We start from the raw sequence: 24,102 nt of genomic DNA on the forward strand, positions 1-24,102 counted from the left end.
CAATCTTGTCTCTATGCACTTCTGAAAGGATGCTGACACAAAGAATTTGTTAGACTATGTAGAGCTTCTATGATTGGTGATCATTTCCTTTCTTCTCATGACCCTAGTATGATGCATGGGCGATAATGTTAAAGAGAAAGTGGATTCTAGTCAGTCTTAGGACATCAAAGGGTTAAATGTTTTTAACTAAGTAGCCGGCTGGCATTTGTCTTTGGAGGTTCAGTCATATCTTAAGACCAAAAGAATTGAACAAACAAAGAGAATAAGGTAAAATTTAAAAGAACAAAATGACAGGGCCATGACACTGGTTCAGGCATGCATATATCTTAGGGCTACTTCAGATCTTAGATCAGGATTGTTTCAAAAAGGTTCATTTAGAAGATGAAATACTTCACAGCTTGGGAGAATTAAGGATGAGATCACAGCAGCTCATTGGGTACAAAAGGATAAAACCCTCAGGACAGAATTTGTCCTTACATTATCAACACAGTATCTAGGAGTCAAGGGATGAGAATAAAGAAAAATATCCAAAAGAGGTTTATAAGTTGATCCAAGACTAAATGTTCTGAGTTTACTTCACAAAAAGTGTATCCCAACAGTAAGGGGATTAATGATGGTAATTGAACTGAGTGGAGTGCAATTTGGGCTGAAATCATGTGCTTGATTTTAAAATCGAACGAGCGTGCAGCGCAAGTTCGATTTGAAATCACAAGTATGATTTCAGACCAAAATTGCAAGACACGAGGTTCAATTACCACTTTGTTACATCCATTTTGAAATTGCCCAAATGCAGGACTTGGTCAATTCAAATATTTTACCGATGCAGTACTGAGCCGGTTTTTAGAAAAAAAGTGGAACCAGAAACGCTTTTACATCTTATTTTGTATGCAAAACTGAAAGACTAATGTCATGTGTCAAAAACTCAGTCAAGCATAAAATGATGCAATTTAGAGGAAAAAATGGTGCGATTCGTGAATAAATAGCACAAATTAGAGCCAATCAGATTACAGGGACCCCCAGTGATTTCAAAATGGATGTAATAAAGAAAGACATCTTTGGAGTGAGGGGTTGAAACAAGATTTGACCGCATAGAACAATGCCTGAGACTGCAAAAAATCATTGAAAATTGTGTATTTAATACAAGTGTGGTCTTAAAATGTTGATATATTGACAGTTGGATACTAGTTGAACTGTTGACAATAGCTCTATCTTGTTCCTGGTTTTAATTTTTCTGTTCAGTAATGAAGAATGTTTAAAATTGCTGCAAAAACTTCCTCAACCAATGAAATTCATGACCACAAGATGGAGAATGATACTGGCAAAGATAAAATCAGCAAATGCTCTCTCTGGGGAAATCCCTTTGAAGTCAGAATAGTTGGCTGGGTTGCTCTGAACTCGTAGACAAACTGTAACAAAAAGCATCAAACCATCAGATGCTATAAAAGGCTAGAGGTAAAATAGCTCATGTCCTCTTACAATAACAAATAGTTGTGAGGGAAATCAAATAAACTGTTTCCCAAGGGACCAGTTATTAAGAGATTAGTGGATGCAAACAAATAAAGAGTGCCTGAGAGCACAAAATAACACAATGCTTAAATGTAATGCCACCATCCTGCCACCTTCAATCATGCTCTGTTTGTACGCAATTGTGGGTCTAGCTTTACCTCGAGCATATGTTCATTTCCACCATTACAGGACATTTGACTCTTATTTATGGACCTTTTTTTTCAAAATTAAGCCCATAGATGATCTCAAATATTTCTGAAAATCACTACAGCTTGTGATCTCAATGGTTCAGAAAAATCACAGCAAATTATAGCTTTTGAAACTGTGCACCACAATAGTACACTTCATCTACGCAAATACCACATGTCTTGTGAGATCTACCAACATACGTGTCACACGTTGAAACTAAGGTATTACATTTCCCGCAGAATACTTAAAGAAAACATGATAATAAATCGAATGAATATAAGCGTTCGATGAATTTATCTTCTCACCTCCTAAAACAAAAGATCCAACGCAAGAAATAAATCCGGACAGGAATGAGTTGAATGGAAAAGTTCCCACTAAGCAACAGTACACGAACTGAATGATCCCTGTTAGCATGATGTAGAACAGATACGCATCGACTATCTTGAGCTTCTTTGGTGTCGTCTGGTTGTATTCATCGTAGAATTTTACCAGGATGTTCTTTATGTTGGAGAAAGTATCCATATTCCTTTCGGATTGGTATCCCTTAAGAGAAGCAGGGGTCTTTCTTCACGACAAAGGGCTCGAAGAACGGAAGAGGAATGAAATGTAAAGCATCATGGGTTTTGTGGACGGTCTGGACTGGCGCTAGTTGTAACATTTTGGCGCCGAAATTTTTCTCTGCTTAGAGTGTAGTCTCTGCGAAGATTTCCTTAATTTGACGCTGCATTTTTTCGTTTATTCTTCTACAACGATGCACCGTTGATAAGAGTTACGGATGAAGTAGTAGATCAAATACAAGGGTAAATATAGAAAGTCACGTTACTTTGCCAAAGAAAAATATATCCACTATGACTTCTGAAGGACCTCCGCTTCGTTCCCATCCAAGCTCAGAACTAGATTACTTTGACATCGACGACATACTGGCCACACAAGGAAGAATTCCTAGTAAACTAGAAGCACAAGTTTATAATCTGGGTTTCTTAGATCCTAGTTCCGAAGGAAATGATCTCCAGGCTGGAGCAAAACTCGAGCTTCCATTTTGGCTGGCGAAAGAACTTTGCAACAGGAGAAGAAAAATAGTCTCGGTGGACATTCCTAAAGCTTACAAAGACGGCTACCGAGAGATTTTCAAAGCTGATGCTAGTGTTGTGGATCTTCATCGGTTAGGGCCGTATTTTTATGAGTTTGGAACAAAGTTGCTGCTTTTTGATTTTGAAGAAAATTCCCAAATGGCTTCTTCCATGCAGGAGGTACGTTTGTTTTTATTTAGAGGGAGGTGATGGTGGGGGTGAATTTTTTTTTGTCTTTTTTCCCTCGTGGGTTGTGTTGGTTAGGGAGGGGAGTGGGGTAAGTGTTATTGGTCAAAGTCTGAAATGAAGAGGGGAGCAAGATTTCTGCAGCACCACTATATTTCATTATGTACTGTCCATGGATATAGAAAACAATAGAGTATGTTTGAGACTGTGGCTTTGCCTTAGAATATTTTTTTTTTATGTCGCTCACAGTGCCCGTGGGCAAGATGAAGCAAATCCTGTCTTCTGATTGGCTACCTGAGCGGGCAAGAGGGGCCCATCTTGCCCGCTTGGGATTGCTGTGTTGATCCCATGCATGAAAAAAATTGAATTAGAGCTAAGTTCATAATTCTTGGACAATTTCAGCAATGGAAATGCAAAAAGCAGCAGAAGATAGTCAAAACAAAGAAAGCAGAAATGACCCTCATGATTTTATTGTGCTACAGACACAGTTAGCTTTCTTTCCTGGCTCTTGAAGTGAGCAAGTCATTGTTAATTCTTAATAAAGCGAAATATTTTTGTGATATAATAAATCCTTTATTAACCAAACTTGTTCAGTCAAGATGGCTAGAAATTAGCCTCATTCTTTTTTTGCATTTTTATTGACCTCAACTTCATCTCGGTCCATAAAAATGTGAAAAAAGAACTCTGCAAATGTCCATCCATCTTGACCTCACCCTTAGTTAATAACACATATTATTATATGGCTGTGTCTCACAAGGACTGGGAACTACTGAATTCACGAATTTGATTGGCTGAAATCAATATTGAAAGCGGTCTAGATTTTCCCATCTAGACCAGCATCTAGACCGGTCTAGAAAAAAAGGTACAAAGAATATAAAAATTGGCCTATAAGACACAGCCCTATAATAAACATCTTATTAACCGAGCTAGGTTGGTCTGTATGGGAGAATCTTGACCTCGGTCGCTAGTACAGACCTCAGTACTGGCGACCTCTCAGTTAATGAGAACTAATATATGGAAATCTTTACAAGAAATGATCTTCCCAGGTCTGCTACAGTTAAGGAAATTGCAGAAGAGAATATTTAAACAAATTAAGGCTGTAACAGGATTTTCACCCTTGCTTTTCAGACACTCTGTAGAGTTTGATATACCAAGAAAAACTAGGAGCCCATCAATATTTCCTTTCAGCGAAAAAGTAAAGGGCAATAATGTGGAGATATCCCTGTTGCAGTTTGCTTGTTTTTATTTTGTTTTTTTGACTTACTTTGATCTGTTGACTTGCTCGCCCATCTCGAGGTTATTTGTAAAGATATTTAAAACACCTGTTAATGTAGCTGGGCTTTCTTTTCAGACTTTCATGAAGAGATTTAGAAAAATAATGGATTCTTCTCAGAACTCTGCAAATGAGGATACCTCCTTGTTAACAAACAAGCTGGATCACATTGAAAGACAGGTGTTCTCTGCTGGGCGCAAGGGAGTGAAAGAATTTCTTCAGTGGGAGGCTGGCAGAACATCCAAACTTATGACGTCAGAGACTGTTGTCAACCATAAAAAACGCAAAAGGTCTATGATTGAGTAAATTTCACACCAGGCTGGGTCAACACAGAGGTTTGGAAAATGCTTTAGGTTTTTTGTGTTATTGATTGCACAGTGGCTTTTGTAACTTACAGGGCTCGACACTAACGGTAGCCAACTAGCCACAGACTAGCAGAAATTCAGTTGTGGCTAGTGGTCTTCGATTTCTACCAGCCAATTTGGCTAGTAAACAAACTGAAATTTTTGTAACATCTAAGTTGTCACTAGCCACTTGGCTAGTAAGTTGAAAAGTTAGTGTCGAGCCCTGAATTAGAAGAGAAGTGTGGTGGCCGAGAACTGCCAATAGAAAAATCTGCATTTTTGAAAGAAAATTGTTTTCTTTTTTATTTTGATTTACATTTTTTTTTATTTTTCAATTTATTTTTTTATTTTTAAAAATAGAGTGAAAGTAAAATCAATTGAAATAAAAATAAAATAAAATAAAACCAAAGTAAAATAAAATAAAACCAAAGTAAAATAAAATAAAACCAAAGTAAAATAAAATGAAATTATTCGACCCAGCCGAGAGCTGCCACTACCAGCATGCATTGCGTGCATCGTAAAGATCCAAAATGGCGGGAATATAGGGACTGTTCTCCCGGGCTGTTCTCGAAAATGGCGGATAGCAGGGTTTCATCGTGGAAAGAAGACGATCCCCTTAAAGGTGCACTGCAGAAGTATGTCAAACAAGGCCTCAAACGCGAAGAAGCGATCGATTTTTTACGGAGAGACTTTCCTCAATACGCCTGGAGTATCCGAACACTCGACAGACGTTTACGCCATTTCGAAGTTTATTACAGGGATGACACTGTTTCGGTTGAAGATGTTAAAGAGGCTGTTAAAAAGGAATTGGAAGGACCAGGAAAGCTATTGGGATATAGAAGCATGCACAAGAAAATAAGACAAAAATATGACTTGTTAGTTACGCGAGATCAAGTTTACGATGTGATGTCTGATCTTTACCCCGATGGACTTGCTGCTCGCGGAGGCGTTGGAGCTAAGAAGGCAAGGCGAAAGAAAGGAAACTTCTCTTCGAAAGGACCAAACTGGGTCCACTCCCTGGACGGTCATGATAAATTAATGGGTTTCCAAAATTCCACTTTTCCGATTGCTATTTATGGCTGCTTAGATACAGCCAGCAGAAAGCTGCTATGGTTGCGAGTTTGGAATAAGAACTGTGACCCGCAATTGATTGGTCGTTGGTACTTGGAGCATATAATGGAGACCAAGGTAATTCCTGCAATGATCAGAATCGACAAAGGTACAGAAACAGGCACCATGGCCACAATTCATGCCTTTCTTCGTAGACATCACACTGACGTTGTGGATCCTGCAGACACAATTTTGTATGGTCCATCAACTTCAAACCAAGTAAGTAAGTTCATCTCTCAAGTGCTGTCTAATTATATTATGTGAGTGTGCCAAATTAGTCAACGAGTCTTTCGGTGACTTTATTTGAGTGCCAGGAAAAGTATTATTGTTGTTTGTTATTTAATCATTTCCTCAGTAACAAGTAATATTTTAGTCCACCCTATCATCTGATTTCCGGCAAATGCACATTTCACAAAATGTCATTTAAAAAAACGTTTTCCTCTAGATCGAAAGATGGTGGAAAGAATTACACGAAAGAATGGAAAAATTTTTCAAAAGTCAGTTAAGATGGCTTAAAGATCAAGGGCATTATGACCCACATGATGATATTGACAGTTGAGAATGGGCAAGTCTCCCCCCTCCACCTCCGCCCACACGCACACATACACAGGCTATTCATTTCAAGGTTTGTTTTTAAACTCCAAAAGTGACATTGAGTTATTGTTTTAGAATATGTTGCAGTTTTGCTAGGGCATGGCACGTGGGTGATTGAAAGCTCAATCAACATAAACATTATTTTGCCTAAAGTTAATATACATACATTTTTTATAGCAAATTAATTAATTTCTGTATGAATGCAATAACACATCCCCTCCCCCTAAAGCTTATATATACTCGAGTCAAATAGATATGGTTGAGGGGGCCCAGGAAAAATTTTAGTTAGGGAACCCCCCCCCCAAAAAAAAAAAACTTGCTGGCTTATATATTGTAATTGAAACTACCTATACACCAACGTGTTTGTTACCTTTGCTTATTTTGTTTTCCTACATAGGAAGCTTCTTTCTTTTATTATGGTTCCTGTGGTTCAGAGAGAGCTAGATACATTCAAGGAGATGGTGTGGAATTCCCACAGGATCAGAGCCCAGAAGGACACAGTTTTACCAGATGGGGTCCCAAACCATATTTACAGTTTTCCTCAGAAATATGGGCTTGAAGAACGCGGTAAAAAAATTATAAGGTTTTGTCAAAACTGGTTTTGGGATATTTCTGTTTTATTCAAAGTGAACTATGGCATAGTTATAATGCTTCAACAATCAACCAATGATAATTTATTTGTAGAAATTTCAAGGCATAATTTTATTGCCCAGAAGGAAATTATTTGTTGCTAAAATCCTTGGGCCTGAAAGTCGCATATCTATAAAAACCTAATGTGGTGCTGACACTGCCAGTCACACTAGATGATGAATGCTAAGATTGTTTTCTATTGGCAATGTGCAGGTCTTCAAGTAACTGATGATCAACTAAAAGAAGCTGCTGTCCAGTCAGGCATCCTTACTGTTGATGATGACTTTCTCGCCCCTGAGTTCAGAGCAGAGTGTGAACGAATCATTGACACTGACCATTTGAAACCTGCTGATTGCAAGGAAGCATTTCTTTTCCTAAAGAGAAATTTTTCTTTGTAATAACTCCACTGTTTATCCATGGTGTTATGCCCTTGACTCTATTTTTATAGTGAAAGCAGCATGTTTTCTCCCACATCCTCCATTTTGTTACTATGAACTTTGTGCAGCCATAAACAACAAATTCATCGAATGATAATGTATCTGAACATGATATCCATAACCTTTGTGGAAATAAACTGGAACGAACAATAACACTGATGGCAATAACAGTAACATCGAAAGGGCAGCAGAAGCAAGAAAAACTATGCACCTTACTAATACAAATAATACAAATTTTAACCATCAATCCTCACATGGTGGGTTGAGGAGAAACATTAACAAGAGCAGGTGTTTTGGTGTCCTAAATTGGGGTACATGAAAACATATCTGCTTGAGGGTGAATTCAGCAACAACAAGGTTGGTTAATATCACAATCCTGCAGCCCACCCCTGGAAACAAATTATGACTGCCCCGTAAATTATGATATGTAACCATGGGATTTTATGTGAACTAGCTATTTTGTAAACAGTGTATCAAGTTTTGTCAACAATGTCTCAATGTTCACAATTTTATAGCAGCTTGAGTTGCCCCTTAATTTTCTATTGCTGGTAGGCCAAGCAAGTTACAGAACAAACTACAAGTGTGCTCTTTCACAAATGTTGAAATTGCTACTTTGGAAAGATTTCCAGTACAATACAGGTATTGCTTGTCACCCTCGTCCAGTAAATCTGTAGAAGCAATTTCTGGGTCAAATAAGTCATATCCACTTCCCTGGATGTCAACTAGCATAAGTTTTTTCTTTGATCTCTCATACGTGAAGTGTGTCAAACACTCTGCCTTCTGGGCCATCTCATCTGTAGGATCGACACAGGTTTGGCCAGTGTTGTTTACGTACTTCTTAAACTGGCCAGGGATAAATTCTTCGACTGTAACATACTCCCCCTCGTCTGTTTCTCCATGAAAGATCTTTCTATATCTAAATGCAGTTCCAAAAACCTCGCTTTCCTCCTTGATTTCTGCCTCAAGTTGCGAAGCAAAATTCCTAGCTAGGAGATGCATCTGAACAACCTTGCGGTTGTGTTGCTCGATAGTTTGACCGGTATCCGAGATGCACTTTAAAGCACTTGGTAGATAGTGCTTTATCACCCACGTTGTCGGAACAAATTCTGGATGTTTGGATGTTGCTTTGAATGCTTTACGGAATCCACCAGTTCCGATTGCCTCTTTATCCTCATAGAACTCGACAGTGGTTGGAACTTTGGACCACGACAAAACTTCCATATCGAATCTGAAAATTCTCACAATAGTAGTGGCGTTATTTGTGCTGATTTTGCCAAGTTTGATCATGTCAGAAATTGATAAACTTCGAGAGTAATACGTACTTTTTGTGCCCGCTGCTTGTGTGGGTAATTTCTGTCTCGAATGCATAAGTTTACTGGGGCTTGACCTTGATTTTGACGGCGGAGGATTAAATTCGGTATAAGTCGAGGACTCTCCAGTTGCGTCCTTCCTCTTTCTCGTGGAATTCTGGGTGCTGTTGACATCGCCTTCATCAGCTGGATCTGGAATGAAGCGGGCGTATACAACCTTTAAGTCCGGTATTTGGGCAAGAGTCTTGCACGATGGGCCCTGTTCTCCTGCTAAGATATCACATACGAGATTCTTTCCGATTTTTTGTAGAAAATGCCTCTCACAAGCGCTCTTGATATTACCAATGGTCAATTCCTCCGTTTCGTCGAAGGGAACAAACTCTCTTGGCCCAATCCTTGTATACTTTTGGGCCTTTCCAGAAACTTCTGCTGACAAACGTTGAACTGTCAGTTCATCTTTCCTTCGATGGTCCTTGGGCTGGTTTTTTTTGGTACGCTTTGCTTTAACTTTTTCATTGAGCCTCTTCCATGCATCGGCCATGATGAACTCGAGCGTGTGACAGTAACGCACGCAATGCATGCTGGTAGTGGCAGCTCTCGGCTGGGTCGAATAATTTCATTTTATTTTACTTTGGTTTTATTTTATTTTACTTTGGTTTTATTTTATTTTACTTTGGTTTTATTTTATTTTACTTTGGTTTTATTTTATTTTACTTTCACTCTATTTTAAAAATAAAAAAATAAATTGAAAAATAAAAAAAAAATGTAAATCAAAATAAAAAAGAAAACAATTTTCTTTCAAAAATGCGGATTTTTCTATTGGCAGTTCTCGGCCACCATAGAGAAGTATGCCAATGAGAGCAATTTTTTATACCCCCCTCTAAAGATTATCTCTGAAATTGATTCTGACTGGAAGAATTTGGTTTTATTATAAGATAAGGTCCATAAGCTGATAGGTTTTTTCTGTTCCTGTCACCTGTTAATAGGATTAAGTATTACTGCGGTCAGGAGAAGTTCTATGTCATTTAAGTCTGGGGGGTAAATGGTTGACCTATGTCCACTCCTTTCCATGCTCTGTTCTGTCCTCAACTTTTTTTCAAAATGAGTCCCCCAATTTATTTTTTGCAATCTTCTAGATTTTACATACCTTGTTCATTATTTCCCTCACTTTTCTTAAAGTAATTTGCAGTTTGAATTTAAAAAATGACTCAATAACATACATTTTTGGCCAAACACATCTTAAGAAATTACCTATCACCTGTAGATTCATTATAACTACATTTGATTTCTATATGACTTAAGACTATCTGCTTCTTTTTAATAGACTTTTATTAACAGCAAACTTGTTTCAAACAAAATACCCGCTTGTGCCAAATAGCAATTATTTATTATTAGCAATATCACTCAATCATGTACTATTGTTAGCAGCTAAGAGTGGATTTTACAATTCTTAAAGAGGTAATTTTTTTTTTAATATCTTAGTACTGGTATTAAAATTGATAGTGGTTAATTAAAATAGACATAACACCTATTGTAGATGTTGATTTGAGTTTTCTTTTAGGATCTGATTTTACAGTGGAATCCCAATTTCTTGAACCTCCAGGGAAACGCAAATTGGTTCAAGAAATCGGGAGTTCGAAAAATCAAGAGTTCGAGAAATTGGGGGTGAAATTACAAGTGAAGCAAATCCAAGAGAAACAAGGTTTGGTTTGAGATATCAGGAGGTTCGAGAAACGGAGGGTTCAAGAAATCGGGATTCCACTGTTTTTACTAGCATTTAACCCTAACTTATAACATCAGTTCAGATAATTTATGGCTCAACACTAAAGGTAGACAACCAGCCACAGACTAGTAGAAATTCAGTTTTGGCTGGTGGCTTTTGATTTCCACTGGCCAGTTTGGCTATTAGTAAACAAACTGAAATTGTTGTAACATCTAAGTTGTCACTAGCCACTTGGCTAGTAAGTTGAAAAGTTTGTGTCGAGTCCTGTAATTTGGTATTGGAGCAACAAATAATCTCTTAATTTATATAAATATTATTTTTTCTTGTCAAGTTAATATTGTTTTGATATTGTAAGGAGAAATTCTTTCTTGGTCACTGTAGGAATTAAAGGGTTAAAAAGACTTACAAATGTTGTATAGTTGCTAACTTACAATTACATTTTGTTTGAAGGTTGATTAAGGAACCTAAAACCCTCAAACAAGTACAATATACTGATAACCTTCAGGAGACATACCAACATGATGCAGTAGTGTTGCCTCACTTTTCCAGCCTTTGATCAGCTGAAAATTTGATGTTGAGGTCGTGGGTACTGAAATGCCTTGCTTGCTTGAGCCTAAAATTTCGCAGACCACAACATCCCCAACAAATTTACCTCAATTTTCCATTTTTGTTACTTCTATCAGTCATAGAAATGACATCAACTGAGTAAAAAACTATAAGTACAGCTTTGCTTTGGGACTCTGCCTTATAAATGAACACATTTTCTCCCAACTAGCTTAAAGTATGAAATTGGATTGGCATCTTAAATTTGCAATTAGTTTATAAAGTAATTCTGAGCAAATTCAGCCTTTCACTTCCAAGATCTAATTTCAATTCTCCACATCATTTCCAGATTTCCACATCATCTTTCAGAGCTGATCTTTTTTTGAAAAATCAAATGACAAGCCCTCTGTCATTGAAATGTTTCTACTTTTTATCAACTTTCCTGTTGAATTGTACAGATGAAAAGGAGGAATTTATTGTTGGTCAATCTTGGCATTGAAAGGGTTAAATTTCATCAAACTCCTTATCTACAATCACAATTTAATACATTTAACAGCTTCAACCAAAGTTCACTCATGGGTATCATAACAGCTATTGTTTTGAAATGAGCTATTTTGCTTCTGTATGGTTAACAATGATATTTACTTTTATTGCTCTACAATAGCTTAACAAAAATAACTCATTAGTTTCCTCTCTAACAGCAATGAATAAATATAAATTGCTTCTCATCAAAAAAAAAAAGGAAAGAAAAAAATATCCATGACTTTTTATAGCTGATATGATCATTGTCTTTTTATGAATAGCCCACCCATTCTGTGATAGTTTTACAGTGAAAATTTTGGTCCTTGTTTACTGCTCATGGTAATAAAGAAGTCAGTCAAGATGGTGATTATTGCTGTTTGAGAGGTTCCTTCCAAAATATTATTTGAAATTACATATTAAATAAAAACACACTTTGAGATGCAAGAGTGACAGGGTCAAATGTTTTACTTACATAGAAAAGCCTTCTTTGATTAAAATTTGTTGAAACAGAAGACCATGTTAAAGATGCAAAAATGTTTTAAAAGGCTCTAACATTTCAGCCTACGCATGGTAACATGTAATCACTCTTGTTTTGATTTCAATGTATTTATACAATAATGATTGAGAATTTAAACCATGATTATATCCAAAAGTATTTGTGACAACATGGTCCTCTCCCATCATTTCACGAATACTAGTATAATCATCATTATCATAAAATCTGTATTGCCCTACTATACCCGTGTTCATATTGAAAAGCATTGTTAATTTAAAATATCCCCCCTTTGAGAGCCATATGCCATAACACAGCCAGGACCAGAATTAGATGTAGCACCCTAAAACATGCAAGGTGAAAGCAGAAAGAAAAAAGTAAAAAAGCAGCCAGTGAACTACTGTCTTTGATTAAGGGTTAGATTACTGGTGGGACTAAGACCCAACTTTTCCTTTTATGTCCTCCATTATGGAAAACACTTCAGAGTATGCAAATAAGAACACTCCAATAGTGACATAGCAGGCACCAAGAACAATCAACAGTTTTCTTGTCAAGGTAAGAACTGGATATTGTAGCATCTCTTGAACAAGGCATATCCCTAAAAGAAAAGAAAAAAAAAAAAGGGAAAGAAAAAAGGTAAGTTTGTGCAAGACTCCAGACATTCCAAGTGAAAAAGTTTGAGGTCATTCATGGAAGACAAATTCTGTTTGTGTTTTTGTGTGTGCTGTGCAACTTTGTAAGGAGGATGTCAGTTCTAATAAATGGTGAGAATATGTTTTAATTATGACAAGTTTAAAGTTAAGACATCTATTCAGAATTTATGAAATTTAATAAAACGTTCCTTGTAATATCTAATAGTTAAGCTACATCTTCACTGTTTCACAAATAGATGCCATGTTGCCATGCATCTTTTCTATAAAAGATAATCAATGAGGTCTAAATGTGGTAGGAACAATCAAGTGCCATACAAGCCCCAGCCTAGTGTGTCACTAATCTCTGAAACACCTTTTGACCTAGACTTGCCCCAAGTTGTCTTTTTATGCTCGTCTTTAAGAAAAACGAGCGAGGAAGTCAGAGGAATGAGCGTATTCCACCCCACTGGACTCCCACAAAAACGGACTTTGAGAAAGTCTACTTTTGACTTCTCCTTTGATCCATTATTGCACAGAGGCATGGCAATATGGAACTGATTTGCTTTGTCTTTGCTTGGTATAACAAAGAAGCAAAACTTGTCAATATCTACCAAGTTTATGTCCTCTAATAGATCATGACTATGGTAATTAATCAAAATTCATCTTGAGTGTAGAATTCAGCATGTAATTAGTATAGAACATTTGCACTTGGCATGAAGTGTTTGCTCACCTGGGTAAAAGAAAATGAACAAGGCTGCCAGTCCTCCCACAAATGTTATTGCATACAATACATCTTGCATATAGATAGAAATTATAAGGGATAACCCAATCCATGCCAGTATTTGGATGACTCTTTGTCGTTTTTCATCTGTTTCTGCTTTAGTGGTAGGCACACTGAAGGCTGCCACATACAAACCATCCAGGCAGCTCCTGTAAGTAAAAGAATTAAAAAGTGTTAAATTTGAGCTTTACAAAATTTCAAAGTTGGTGTAATTTGTGTTATAAACATGCTTATAACTCACTCAGAGTACAAAGGAAATTTTGCCACTTTTGAGATTTGTGCACTTGGTTGACAAGGGGTATTAAATTAAACCCTTTTAATCTCTATTATTATATGGCTGTGTCTCACAAGGACTGGGAACTACCAAATTCACAAGTTTGATTGGCTAAAATCAATATTGAAAGTGGTCTAGATTTTCCCATCTAGACTGGCATCTAGACCAGTCTAGAAAAAAAAAAAGGTACAAAGAATATAAAAAATTGGCATCAATCAATCAGTCAATCAATACTTTATTTACCCACGTTCAAAATACGTACGTGCCTCTAAGATTAAGAATCTAAAAAACCTAATACATATTGTCAAGACCTAATAGATTAGAAATTGCAATAACTAAAAATTAACATTAAAATTTAAGTTTGTACAATAAAATTCAAAGTCACTTAAATACAGGTATAAAATGGTGAAGCAATAACTCAAATAACTTAAAATTAACATGTTTAAAATTAAGTTTGTACAATGAAATTCAGAGTCACTTAAATACAAGTATAAAATGGAGAAGCAGCTAAAGTTTCAATGTTCTCAACAGCTTCTTAAAAAGGTTGATATTATTGGCCAGTTTCACACTTGTAGGTAATCCATTCCACAGCTGCGCACACATCTAAGTCAAAGATTTTTTTATAAAATTTAAATTAAATTTAGGTGCGCATAAATTAATGCACATCTTTATTTACTGAGCTAGATCAGTCTGTATGGGAGAATCTTGACCTCGGTTGCTGGTACAGACCTCACTGCATTCGGTCTGTACTGGCGACCTCAGTCAAGATTCTCCTATACAGACCTCCCGCTCGGTTAATAAGAACTAAAGAATGACCAGCATCTATATATACAGTTTAATTTCTCCTTACAATATTACCCCTGAATCAAACTCTAAGGTCAATGGACTAAAGGAAACCATGGCCAACTAATGAAGCTCCTGATTGTTAAACAAATACTCCTTTCCAGCTACTCAGAAAGTGTGAAGAGACCAGTGTGGGTAACCAGGGGTTTCATTAAGGGCCTGGGCACCAGGCAAGTTGACCGGTTGTGAGGATGGTTTTGCCCACCTGGTTTGACGATCTGAAAGAAAGTTTATCTTGTAAAGAAGTTCAGTTCAAAAAGTTTTGCCCGCCTGTGAAAACCAGTTGCCCTCCTGCTGAAAACATTAATGAAACCCCTGGCATGGGTAAAATTGTAAACAGTTAGTTAGTGACAGCACTATTGAAAAGTATTGGCAGAACACTGTCTTACCTTCCACAGAAAACAACCACTGCCGAGGATGGTAAAATTATGAGACATAATGTGACCCTTGCAGTATTCACTAAAATGCCATTAGGAGGATAATTCTTCAGCACATCGCTTGCAACATTTGTGCCAAATGTGAGGTAACCAAATGTCCCGGTGATGATGTACAGGATGGAACAAATTGTCATTGCTACGACCACAACAATGCCAAATCTGGGCACACTTGCCCTTTTTAGTTCTGCATAGACAGCCACTGACTGTACATGACACTGAAAACATTGAACAGATCACATTAGAAGCACCGTTAGTAGTGATTAAAATATCAAGAACTGTGTGCTAATAATGAACAGGAAGTTATTTTTTGGGTGAGGAAACTTTTTTATTGTGGTTCTCATACTGTAAATAGTCAGTTGATGGTTTTTGATGATTGTGTAAGGTGTTTCAAACTCATTAGAGGAAGAAAAAGCATTTTTTTCATACTGTAAGGATTATGATTGCCGATTTGAAAGATAAGTATTGTTTCTTGAGTTTTACAGCTTTCCAAATTGCTTAGATATAGCTGCAGATTACCATATTTTGCTTAGTGTTAATGTGTATAAGGGTTTCCTAGCCTGTGTACAGCCACCCCAGGCGGCTGTACACAGGCTTGGGTTTCCAAAATCAAAGTGAGTACCAACAGAACAAGGGGATAAAGGACAACCAAAACCATGCTGCAGAAACCATTAACTGATTGTTAATTTCTAAACGGAGGGTTACATGCACTTGTGACAAAAAAGTTGTATAATTTGCACTTATGATTTGCAATAACTTAAGTCCTTGCTTTCATAACCTGGCCCTTGGGAGATGGCCTGACTGTTTTTTATCCCTCAAATGTATCAGAAGGGCTCAGTGTTTCTCATTTCCATACTACATGTACATCTTCCCAACTATTACTGTGTGTAGTGTGTAATAAACAAAAATCTAGCCTGTGTACAGCCGCCTCATCTCCACGAAAAAATCGGGGAGGGAGCATCTGTGATTTACCGTTGCTAATCGTGTATGTACGGTGGCCCAGAAGGCTCAACGCAAACAAAAAATATACTGCAGCAAATAAAAAATATGCTGCAGCAAATAAAAAAATATGCTGCAGCAAATAAAAAAATCAAAATGCAAAGAAAAAAAGTACCGCAGCAAATAAAAAAATGCACCGCAAACAAAAAATACTGCAGCAAATAAAATATGCAACGCAAACAAAAAAAATTGGAACGCAACGCCAAGGAAGACTGGGTAATAGTTCTTAGTTTCTCGTCAACACTCGTTTCATCCTTTGCTTGTTCGCCTTTCCGAAACCATGTTCTGAAGCAAACTTATGACAGTACCATGCTACTCCTTTAAAAAATCAATAATAACTCTATTTGTATACCCATGATGAAAGTAATCTTCTATAATCCTACGCAGATCGCTTTTGTCCATAACCAAAAACGAGTTCCAGTTCATGCTGTTTTGGCGGGAAACTACAAACTATTACCCAGTCTTCCTTGGTGTTGCGTTCCAACTTTTTTGTTTGCATTTTCTTTTTTTTTGTTTGCGTTGCATATTTTATTTGCTGCAGTATTTTTTGTTTGCGATGTATTTTTTTATTTGCTGCGATCCTTTTTTTCTTTGCGTTTTGATTTTTTTTATTTGCTGCAGTATATTTTTATTTGCTGCAGTATATTTTTTTATTTACTGCAGCATATTTTCTATTTGCTGCAGTATATTTTTTATTTGCTGCAGTATATTTTTTGTTTGCGTTGAGCCTTCTGGGCCACCATATGTATGGGAATAACTTTGCATAAATTAAAAAACTGGTTTCCGCTGGCCAAAATTTTTGTGGTTCGTCTCAAATCATTCCCGGATTTTCAAAATGATGGTCAGAGACTACTTTTCATCGAGCAATTGAGAGTGTTTGCGACGTTTTCAAAATTGCTTCACTCTATACCGAGCAAGAGAAATGTCTCCAAGCCCTTTGAGGGAAAAGATGGGTATGCAGGTCTTCCCACTGGATACGGGAAATCACTAATCTTGTGGGGAATTAGCGAGGGCCAACACTGTCACTCTTCTCTTCCAGAATTTATTTGCAAAATGCAGACAAAACAATATTACTCGAGGTCTCTGACCGACCAAGCAACAACTCACACTGTTTTTCTTATCTCATGAACACACCTTGATCAAAACGTAAGTTGATTGGCTTTGAAGCTCTTCCCAAAAAAGATAAACAAACTGATTCATCGGAGCGGACAGATCGTGACACTTGATTTCCGGAAGATAATTTTGAATCATTAAAAAACTAATTATCCTGTTTCCAACAATCTTTTATGCAGCCCCAATCGTCGTCGATAAGCTGCTCTCGCGTCCACGTGGCAGTAGTATAATAATTGTGATTTCACCGCTTCAAACGTGATGGTTGAACAAGGAGTAGGATTCGCTTTAACGGGTGACAGGAAAACGGAAGAAGAAGAGGATTTCGAGCTGATAAACTTTCAAATTGTAGAGTTCACAACACAATACCCTGGTCCCAGAGGTTCTCTTCTCTCTCCCGGAGTACGATAATTCGGCTGCTTATCGTACTCTGGGAGAGAGAAGAGAACTTCTGGAACCAGGGTAACATCACAAAGATTTGTCAGAAGAGCCCTTCGTTCTTTAAAGTTGACAGGCCTAGTCCATTTTACAGTTGTGTGCTTCGTTGCCAAGCCTTTGAATGGGAGTGAGGCTAGGGTTGACCTTGTTATGATACAAACCTTGCTGCCTTTCACTTTGTTATCATGCTAAGTTACAGGTCTCTATCACAACAAGGTCACCTTCAGCCTCACTCTGAATCAAAGGCTTGGCAACTAAGTACACAACTGTAAAATGGTTTATTTCTGCAAATGTAAGCGGAATCTATAGACACTTTACACTCCAGCGACAGCTACTCCTCCCAGACGTTAAAACTCGAGCGAGCTCTTCCGTCCGTCAACGGGATTTTTATCTGAATTCTGAACGATGTTTTTTCCCACAAAGAGCATACAAACTCATTGCTAATTCATGCACATGTTATTGTGAGAGCAATGTGTACTTTGAGAGAAGGCTTCACATTTCAGAAGTCAATTCCCTGCGAAATTGATAGCCAATCGAAACCTGTGGTTCACATGATGTAATGATCTATGAGTGTAACAGCCAATGAGATCATTTTCTGCACATTCCGGGAAAAATCTCGTGGTCCCCATACACGATTAGCAACGGTAAATCACAGACGCGCCCTCCCCGATTTTTTCGAGGGGATGGGGCGGCTGCACACAGGCTACAAAAATCATGATGATCATAAGATATCTGGTAAATACAAACTTGAAATGCAAAACAGATAATAGGAACTGAAGAAAAAGTGGTTGTCCAAGGCTCTTCAATCCTAAGATGTGACAAAATTAAAATCTCATCATTAACTGTTTTAAATTACTATTCTGATGTGTAATGTTATTTCACCTGGAAAGTTTCAGAGAATGTTCAAAATAAAACTCCATAATACAATGTAGTGTATTAGTTTGAAAATTTTGTGACAAATTTGTACATATTGCAAGTCAAACCAATGAAAATGATAAATGTTTACCTGCAGAGTGCATTAATACTGATTTTGTTTCCATTATTAATTTAAAATGTTGTACATAGTTATGGTGAAAGGTAGTCTATAATCAAGCCTACTGAACCACCCAGCCATGTAACATAAAGCAGCTAGGAGTATCACCACTCACCCATGGATGGGATGCTAGTCCATGGTAAGGTTACCCTCCTGACAATTCACCGGTACCCATTTACCGGTATACTCCAGGTGGGGAGGGGCACATACTAGAGCCTGTTGAACCACCCAGCCATGAAACATGATGCAACAAGGAGTATCACTACCCCATCATGGATGGGATGTTAGTCCATAGTAAGGTTACCCCCCTGACAATTTGTCAGTACCCGGTTATACTCCTGGGTGGGGAGGGGCACTGTGAAAGTAAAATGACACATTGACCTGGGCAGCTCTCAAACCCAGACCCTCAACCCAGAGTCCAGTGCACTGGCCACTACTTCTCCCGTAATAATGAATTAACATTATTACATTACTTACCGGTTAAAGTCTTTTCTACCGCTGTGATGTCCTTCAAAGTATTTTATGACAGTTACTATGCTAACAAAAAATGCAGCAAATGTTCCAAAAAAACTGAAAATGAACAATGCAATGATATTAAAATTAAGAAGAAAATGGAGACATCTGCAGGCAAGAAGGACAATTATAATAAGACACTGTGCTAAGTTCCAGATGACAAAAAGCACAACAATTAAGGGAATGACATTGACTGTACCCCCCCAATGCAATATTTTCTTACTGAACCAATAGACACACCTCGAATAGCTGAGGACTCTCAGTGTCTTCGGTAGGCAAAGTGGCAAGAGAAAGACAAGGCTTGCAACACCAATAAGAAATTTACGTTGTAAATACCAGCCAGGAGCAGATTCAATAGCCTCCCCAACTGAAAATAAATGTATAATCAACTCCTAGAGTACCTAGCTACAGGTATACCGTTATATGTGGCTAGTCTCCAAATGGATATCACTGAAAATGGATTTCTCAATAAAAATGAATGTTGTGTGCCCATTACAACTTTTTTTTCAGAATGAAGGTAGTTTGAATGAAAGCCCTAAATTTTGTTGTGCCCAGTGTGTCAATGGAAAGGGGAAAACTCACGAGTTACGTGTACTCAGCAAATGTAGGCTCTCAATTAGACTGTAGCAGCTGTTGATACTTCGGGATGCTCTTCAGAAAAGACTGGATATTCCAATATGATCTATTTCCTAGAGTTTTTACCATCAAACATTTAACACAGTTACAAAAAGTACTATCATTCATGTTTTACTGTTTTACTATTTTACCTGAATAAATGGAAGCATCATTATTTTAGTCTGTGTAAATGAGACCTTAAGATTATATTTTACAGCTACTATGACTATAACATACTCTGAATATGCACACTTTCATTTATCACCTTAAAGTTTTGGTTAACACTTTCTCTCATTGAGGAACAAAAAGCATGTTTAGAATTATGATGATCATAACAATAGCATGACAGAAAATTGACATAAAACACTTGCAAAATAGAAACACAATTGTTTGAGGCATTGTGGCTGAGTGGTTAGGGCACGAGACTTGCTATCAGGTGGTCTCAAGTTCAAGCCCTCCACCCTGCAACTCAGTGAATTTGTTCTCAGCTGCCCTCTGCTTAACTCCTTGGTTGTACTTTGTTATAGCCAACTGATTTGCTTCTGGCTAGTTTGGATTTTAAAACTTTGTTTCTCTACATTTTCTTTTTTTGTATTGGCCCTGAAAAGTCCTATTGGAGGAGTGGTCAATCAGCATTATTGTCATTATTACTGTTACTATTATTATTATTATTATTATTATTATTATCATAATTATGATTATTATTATTATTATCATTATTATTATTATTATCATTATTATTATCATTAGTACTTTTATCATTATTATTATTATTATCATTATTATTATTATCATCATTATTATTATTGCCATTACTTACCTTTCTCAAGTTGATCACCAATCAAAATCATATATGCCACAGTGCAACCAAACATATACAATGTTATCACTATTTGTGTTGCAACATATGCCCTTGGTCCCAGGACTGCTCTAATTATCTCTTGAAAATTATGTGAGCCGTGGTTTTCAGCGCAGTATGCTAGGATCAGGAATGCTCCCATAATAAACACCAATAAGCACTGCAAAAGACCATGGTTGTGACAACACTACTAATCAAATGTCTCATAAAAATTTACTAAGCAAAGTAAAATTATCTTGCATGCTAGAATACCGTATGTAGCCTAAAAGTTTATTATAATATAGGTTTCCAAACTTATTTATAATTTTTTAGAAATTCCAGTTGGTCAATTGACCCCTATGAGTGACTGCTATCCAACAGTCCTCCTACAACATCACTTCTTAGTCAAACATTAATGTCACAAGTAAGAGGGAAATGATCACCAACCAAAGAAGCTCCTGATTTTTAAACAAATTAATTATCCTTGTCAGTATGCATACTGATTTTAGGGTGTAAAAGGTTGAGAGAATTGGTTTTATTATAATGACCCTAATTTTCTATGATTCTGCCCAATATTGTTGATAAAATACAGAAATGTCTGACAAGTAGATAAAATTATGGTTTGCTATTTCTTACGCGTGACTTCCTCAAAGCTGCATAATTATAGAACTCTCAAATTGAAATGGAATAAATTTGCATTTTTAAGTACCGGTGAGAACAACAAACAAAAATCGGCCTTGCCTAGAAACTGATTTGGGTCAATTGCTGTGATCTTGGTTGAAATTGGTCGGTGTTGTTTTCATTTCATGGAAAAATACGTACCATATGAATAATCAGCGCGGTGAAAATTCCTCCACATTGTGCATACGCTTGAGGAAAATTCAAAATCCCAGCACCAAGTGCTGAATTCACCACCAGAAGTGTTGCTCTCCAAATGGGTATTCCCTTGCTAAAATGATTTCCATCCGATCGTTGGATAATTGTGTAAGAGGCAGGGGTAGTGTCTAGAGCACCATTAATGACAGGCTTGCTAACCACACTGACTCTTCTGCCATTATAGTGAATGACTGGACTTTCATAATGACCATTCGGCACGTTGTCTTTCACCAGAAGAGCTTGTTTTTCCGATAAGCCGAGGCTGTGATTCATGTTCTCTGAAGCTCAAAATTTCTGGAGACTTCGAATGAAAAGTGAGAATACTTCAATTCAGTCGCAGTTTTTCACTTTGTCGCTAACGAATTACTAAACAATGGTGTTTTGTGCCAAACAAATCTGCACGTGAATTTTTGATGAAATCGCGGTGTCCCACAGCCTGAGTGTCCCATGGCTAGGTCGAAGTTTAAAAACAACACGAGGCCTGCTTTAGGTTTTAACTTCTCTCGATTAAAGGAAACAAAAACCATTTATCTCTATATTAATTCTTATTTCCCGGAAAAAATGCCGCAGGATTGAAGAAAGCGTTCTTTTAGTTAAATCAACGTATAAAGAATATATAAAGATCTTAGAGTTGATCAACGTGACTTACTCAGTGTTTACATCTATATCTCCCGCCACTGCATGTGCACGTTCGAACAGACAAAATATTTAAGACTTTGGTACCGTGATATTTGACGAGACTGAGAGGGAAATGAGAAAGTTCTGCAAAATAGTTTATGGAAAAGTTCGTCGCCGCAACGTGTGACTTGGCTGTGACATAAGCATGATTTGCAACAGGAGGTTTGCCTTGTGGCGTTTTTTCGTGTCGGGTAGACTTGCGCTCGCCTCTGCTTCACTAAATAGCAGGGAAAAATCCTTGAAATTAAAAAGAATAAATAAAATACCACCCTTGCTGTAGGCAAGTTCTGTTCTACAGGACAAGATCATGGCTTGTGTGCGTTCTGTGAAAACTTGATAATCAGGTATTTTGTTCTTGTATAAATTCCCAAAGCGACGCAGAGATGCTTACTAATTTGGCAGTTTCATAGTCTTGTGACACAAGATGTGAGTAAATGAAATGTATCCGTTCAAAGTCCTCGATTGCGATACCTCAGACTTTTTCATTGACGTAGCCAATTTTATCTTTTTAGCGTCCGCGAAATGTGTCTTCATGATGGAATCAAACTGCTTATTTACACATGTTATGCATTTCTGGCCTTCTCAGCCACGTGCTTTAGTGACATCCAAGAACTCAATCCGCAAATAACCCCTCAAAGCAGCAGGAGGGACTAATCTAACCTGTTCCATGCGTTCAGTCGCGTTCAGGTTGCAAAACGGGGCGCACAGGAGGTTGGGTGCGGTCGCAAATAGCCCCTCAAAGCAGCAGGAGGGACTAATCTAACCTGTCCCATGCGTTCAGTCGCGTTCAGGTTGTAAAACGGGACGATCAGATGCGGTCGATCGCGCTCGAACACTGGAGGTCATGCTACCCTAGTCCCAGCGTGATATTTGGCAACGACTTTGCAGAAGACACCGAAAAGGGGCACCATTATCGTTGTCGGTTCAATTCGAGGGTGAGGTGGATATAAATTAAAGTGCCCTTTGTCAAAAGGCTTAGCTGTATTTCAGCCCCCATGAATGCCAAGGAAGCGAAGTGTGAGGCGCGTACGGACATGGGGCAGGGGGAGAAAAAAACAAAAACAAACAAAAAAACAAAAATAACGCACGACCGGACAGACAAGTGACAGGAAAGGGCGAGGAGAAAAAGAAAAGGCCTGTTGCCTGGCCCCAATATTAATCATTGTCCGGCCCTTTAAACTTTCGCTCCCTGTCAACTATTTAATGAGAAAGATAAAATGCCAAAAAACATTGGCGGAAAAAGTTTCGCCCCCTCAGAAATCGATTAATTTCAAACACGCGCACAGGAATGGGACAACTATTATAATCTTGACGATTTCATAATTAACAGATGTTCGATCTTCTAGTTGGAAGATTGCTCCTATGTCAAAGAAATACCTGTTCTCATCATGTATTATGATGATACATAATTATCCTAACTCTGCGGAAAAAAAAAAACGTGACGAGTAGTTTGTTTGAGAGCATGCTGTTCACGAAAATAACAACTGAGATCACGTTTAGGTCGTGTTGAGTGTCCTGAAAACTGTCGATAGCAGGGAGATTTCGCCAGATTATCAATGATTTCCTCGAAATGGACGACTTTTTTTTATCTTTGATCTATGTTGAAAATAATGAAAGTAAGCAAAACATTAAAGTTCCAGTTGAATGAATGAGAATCCTAAAAGCGTGCGAACAAGTGTATCGATGAAAGAAAATCTTGAAAGTACCCAAGAAACTAAAGTAACTTACGAATAGAGAAGTATCACTAAGTGCGCGAGATACTAAAGCAACAAAGCAATAAATGAGAATCCTAAAGCGTCCAAGGTACTAGCGTAACAATGCTTTGAAAGATAATCCTAAAGGTGCACGAGATGTTAACGTAACAATCCTTTGAAAGATAATCCTAAAGTATACGAGATGTTAAGGTAACAATCCTATGAAAGAGAATCCTAAAGTGCACGAGATACTAACGTAACAATCCAGTGAAAGAGAATCCTAACGTGCACGAGATGCTAACGTAACAATCCTTTGAAAGATAATCCTAAAGTATACGAGATGTTAAGGTAACAATCCTATGAAAGAGAATCCTAAAGTGTACGAGATACTAACGTAACAATCCAATGAAAGAG

General features: G+C 37.5%; 5 protein-coding genes across 7 annotated transcripts; 2 read left to right on the forward strand and 3 right to left on the reverse strand.

Annotated features, from left to right (window-relative positions):
- Positions 1-1,116: 1,116 nt before the first annotated feature.
- LOC111342076 (dolichyl-diphosphooligosaccharide--protein glycosyltransferase subunit DAD1) lies at positions 1,117-2,301 on the reverse strand. Its single transcript, XM_022949114.2, has 2 exons — positions 2,001-2,301; positions 1,117-1,406 (listed from the first exon to the last, which is right to left on the reverse strand). The coding sequence occupies exons 1-2, from the start codon at positions 2,215-2,217 to the stop codon at positions 1,276-1,278; spliced, it is 348 nt and encodes a 115-aa protein (XP_022804849.2). The 5' UTR covers positions 2,218-2,301; the 3' UTR covers positions 1,117-1,275.
- On the forward strand, positions 2,301-4,818 carry LOC111342078 (DNA replication complex GINS protein PSF3). Its single transcript, XM_022949117.2, has 2 exons — positions 2,301-2,945; positions 4,303-4,818. The coding sequence occupies exons 1-2, from the start codon at positions 2,544-2,546 to the stop codon at positions 4,528-4,530; spliced, it is 630 nt and encodes a 209-aa protein (XP_022804852.1). The 5' UTR covers positions 2,301-2,543; the 3' UTR covers positions 4,531-4,818.
- Positions 4,819-4,915: 97 nt separating this feature from the next.
- On the forward strand, positions 4,916-10,781 carry LOC148734627 (uncharacterized). Its single transcript, XM_088751769.1, has 5 exons — positions 4,916-5,897; positions 6,124-6,232; positions 6,526-6,530; positions 6,674-6,839; positions 7,116-10,781. Exons 1-5 carry the CDS (start codon positions 5,070-5,072, stop codon positions 7,298-7,300), a joined length of 1,293 nt encoding a protein of 430 aa, XP_088607895.1. The 5' UTR covers positions 4,916-5,069; the 3' UTR covers positions 7,301-10,781.
- Positions 6,872-9,229, reverse strand: LOC148734628 (uncharacterized). The gene has a single exon (XM_088751754.1). It carries the CDS (start codon positions 9,227-9,229, stop codon positions 7,871-7,873), a length of 1,359 nt encoding a protein of 452 aa, XP_088607880.1. The 3' UTR covers positions 6,872-7,870.
- LOC111342077 (sodium-coupled neutral amino acid transporter 7) lies at positions 9,961-22,536 on the reverse strand. Of its 3 annotated transcripts, XM_022949115.2 has the most exons (9): positions 21,966-22,531; positions 21,263-21,617; positions 20,423-20,621; positions 19,228-19,354; positions 18,952-19,044; positions 18,189-18,249; positions 14,850-15,112; positions 13,293-13,492; positions 9,961-12,528 (listed from the first exon to the last, which is right to left on the reverse strand). In XM_022949115.2, the coding sequence occupies exons 2-9, from the start codon at positions 21,587-21,589 to the stop codon at positions 12,365-12,367; spliced, it is 1,434 nt and encodes a 477-aa protein (XP_022804850.1). In that variant the 5' UTR covers positions 21,590-21,617; positions 21,966-22,531; the 3' UTR covers positions 9,961-12,364. The 3 variants fall into 3 exon arrangements, with proteins under 3 accessions (XP_022804850.1, XP_088607878.1, XP_088607879.1); XM_088751752.1 differs by having other exon boundaries at positions 18,952-19,354; positions 21,966-22,536; XM_088751753.1 differs by lacking the exon at positions 21,966-22,531 and having other exon boundaries at positions 18,952-19,354; positions 21,263-21,931.
- Positions 22,537-24,102: the final 1,566 nt, after the last annotated feature.

This window comes from Stylophora pistillata, chromosome 3, assembly GCF_964205215.1.
Source record: "Stylophora pistillata chromosome 3, jaStyPist1.2, whole genome shotgun sequence".
Lineage (NCBI taxonomy): Eukaryota > Metazoa > Cnidaria > Anthozoa > Scleractinia > Pocilloporidae > Stylophora > Stylophora pistillata.

Excerpts from the sequence above, each read along its gene's own strand:
- LOC111342076 (XM_022949114.2), bottom strand. The coding sequence starts at position 2,217 with ATGGATACTTTCTCCAACATAAAGAACATCCTGGTAAAATTCTACGAT. Across the intron at positions 1,407-2,000 it reads TGGATCTTTTGTTTTAGGAG|TTTGTCTACGAGTTCAGAGC; the intron begins GTGAGAAGATAA and ends TTTTTGTTACAG.
- LOC111342077 (XM_088751752.1), bottom strand. The coding sequence starts at position 21,589 with ATGAATCACAGCCTCGGCTTATCGGAAAAACAAGCTCTTCTGGTGAAA. Across the intron at positions 20,622-21,262 it reads CCGCGCTGATTATTCATATG|TGCTTATTGGTGTTTATTAT; the intron begins GTACGTATTTTT and ends GGTCTTTTGCAG. Across the intron at positions 19,355-20,422 it reads TGGTGATCAACTTGAGAAAG|TTGGGGAGGCTATTGAATCT; the intron begins GTAAGTAATGGC and ends ATTTATTTTCAG.
- LOC148734627 (XM_088751769.1), top strand. The coding sequence starts at position 5,070 with ATGCATTGCGTGCATCGTAAAGATCCAAAATGGCGGGAATATAGGGAC. Across the intron at positions 5,898-6,123 it reads GTCCATCAACTTCAAACCAA|ATCGAAAGATGGTGGAAAGA; the intron begins GTAAGTAAGTTC and ends GTTTTCCTCTAG. Across the intron at positions 6,840-7,115 it reads ATATGGGCTTGAAGAACGCG|GTCTTCAAGTAACTGATGAT; the intron begins GTAAAAAAATTA and ends GGCAATGTGCAG.
- LOC111342078 (XM_022949117.2), top strand. The coding sequence starts at position 2,544 with ATGACTTCTGAAGGACCTCCGCTTCGTTCCCATCCAAGCTCAGAACTA. Across the intron at positions 2,946-4,302 it reads TGGCTTCTTCCATGCAGGAG|ACTTTCATGAAGAGATTTAG; the intron begins GTACGTTTGTTT and ends CTTTCTTTTCAG.
- LOC148734628 (XM_088751754.1), bottom strand. The coding sequence starts at position 9,229 with ATGCATTGCGTGCGTTACTGTCACACGCTCGAGTTCATCATGGCCGAT.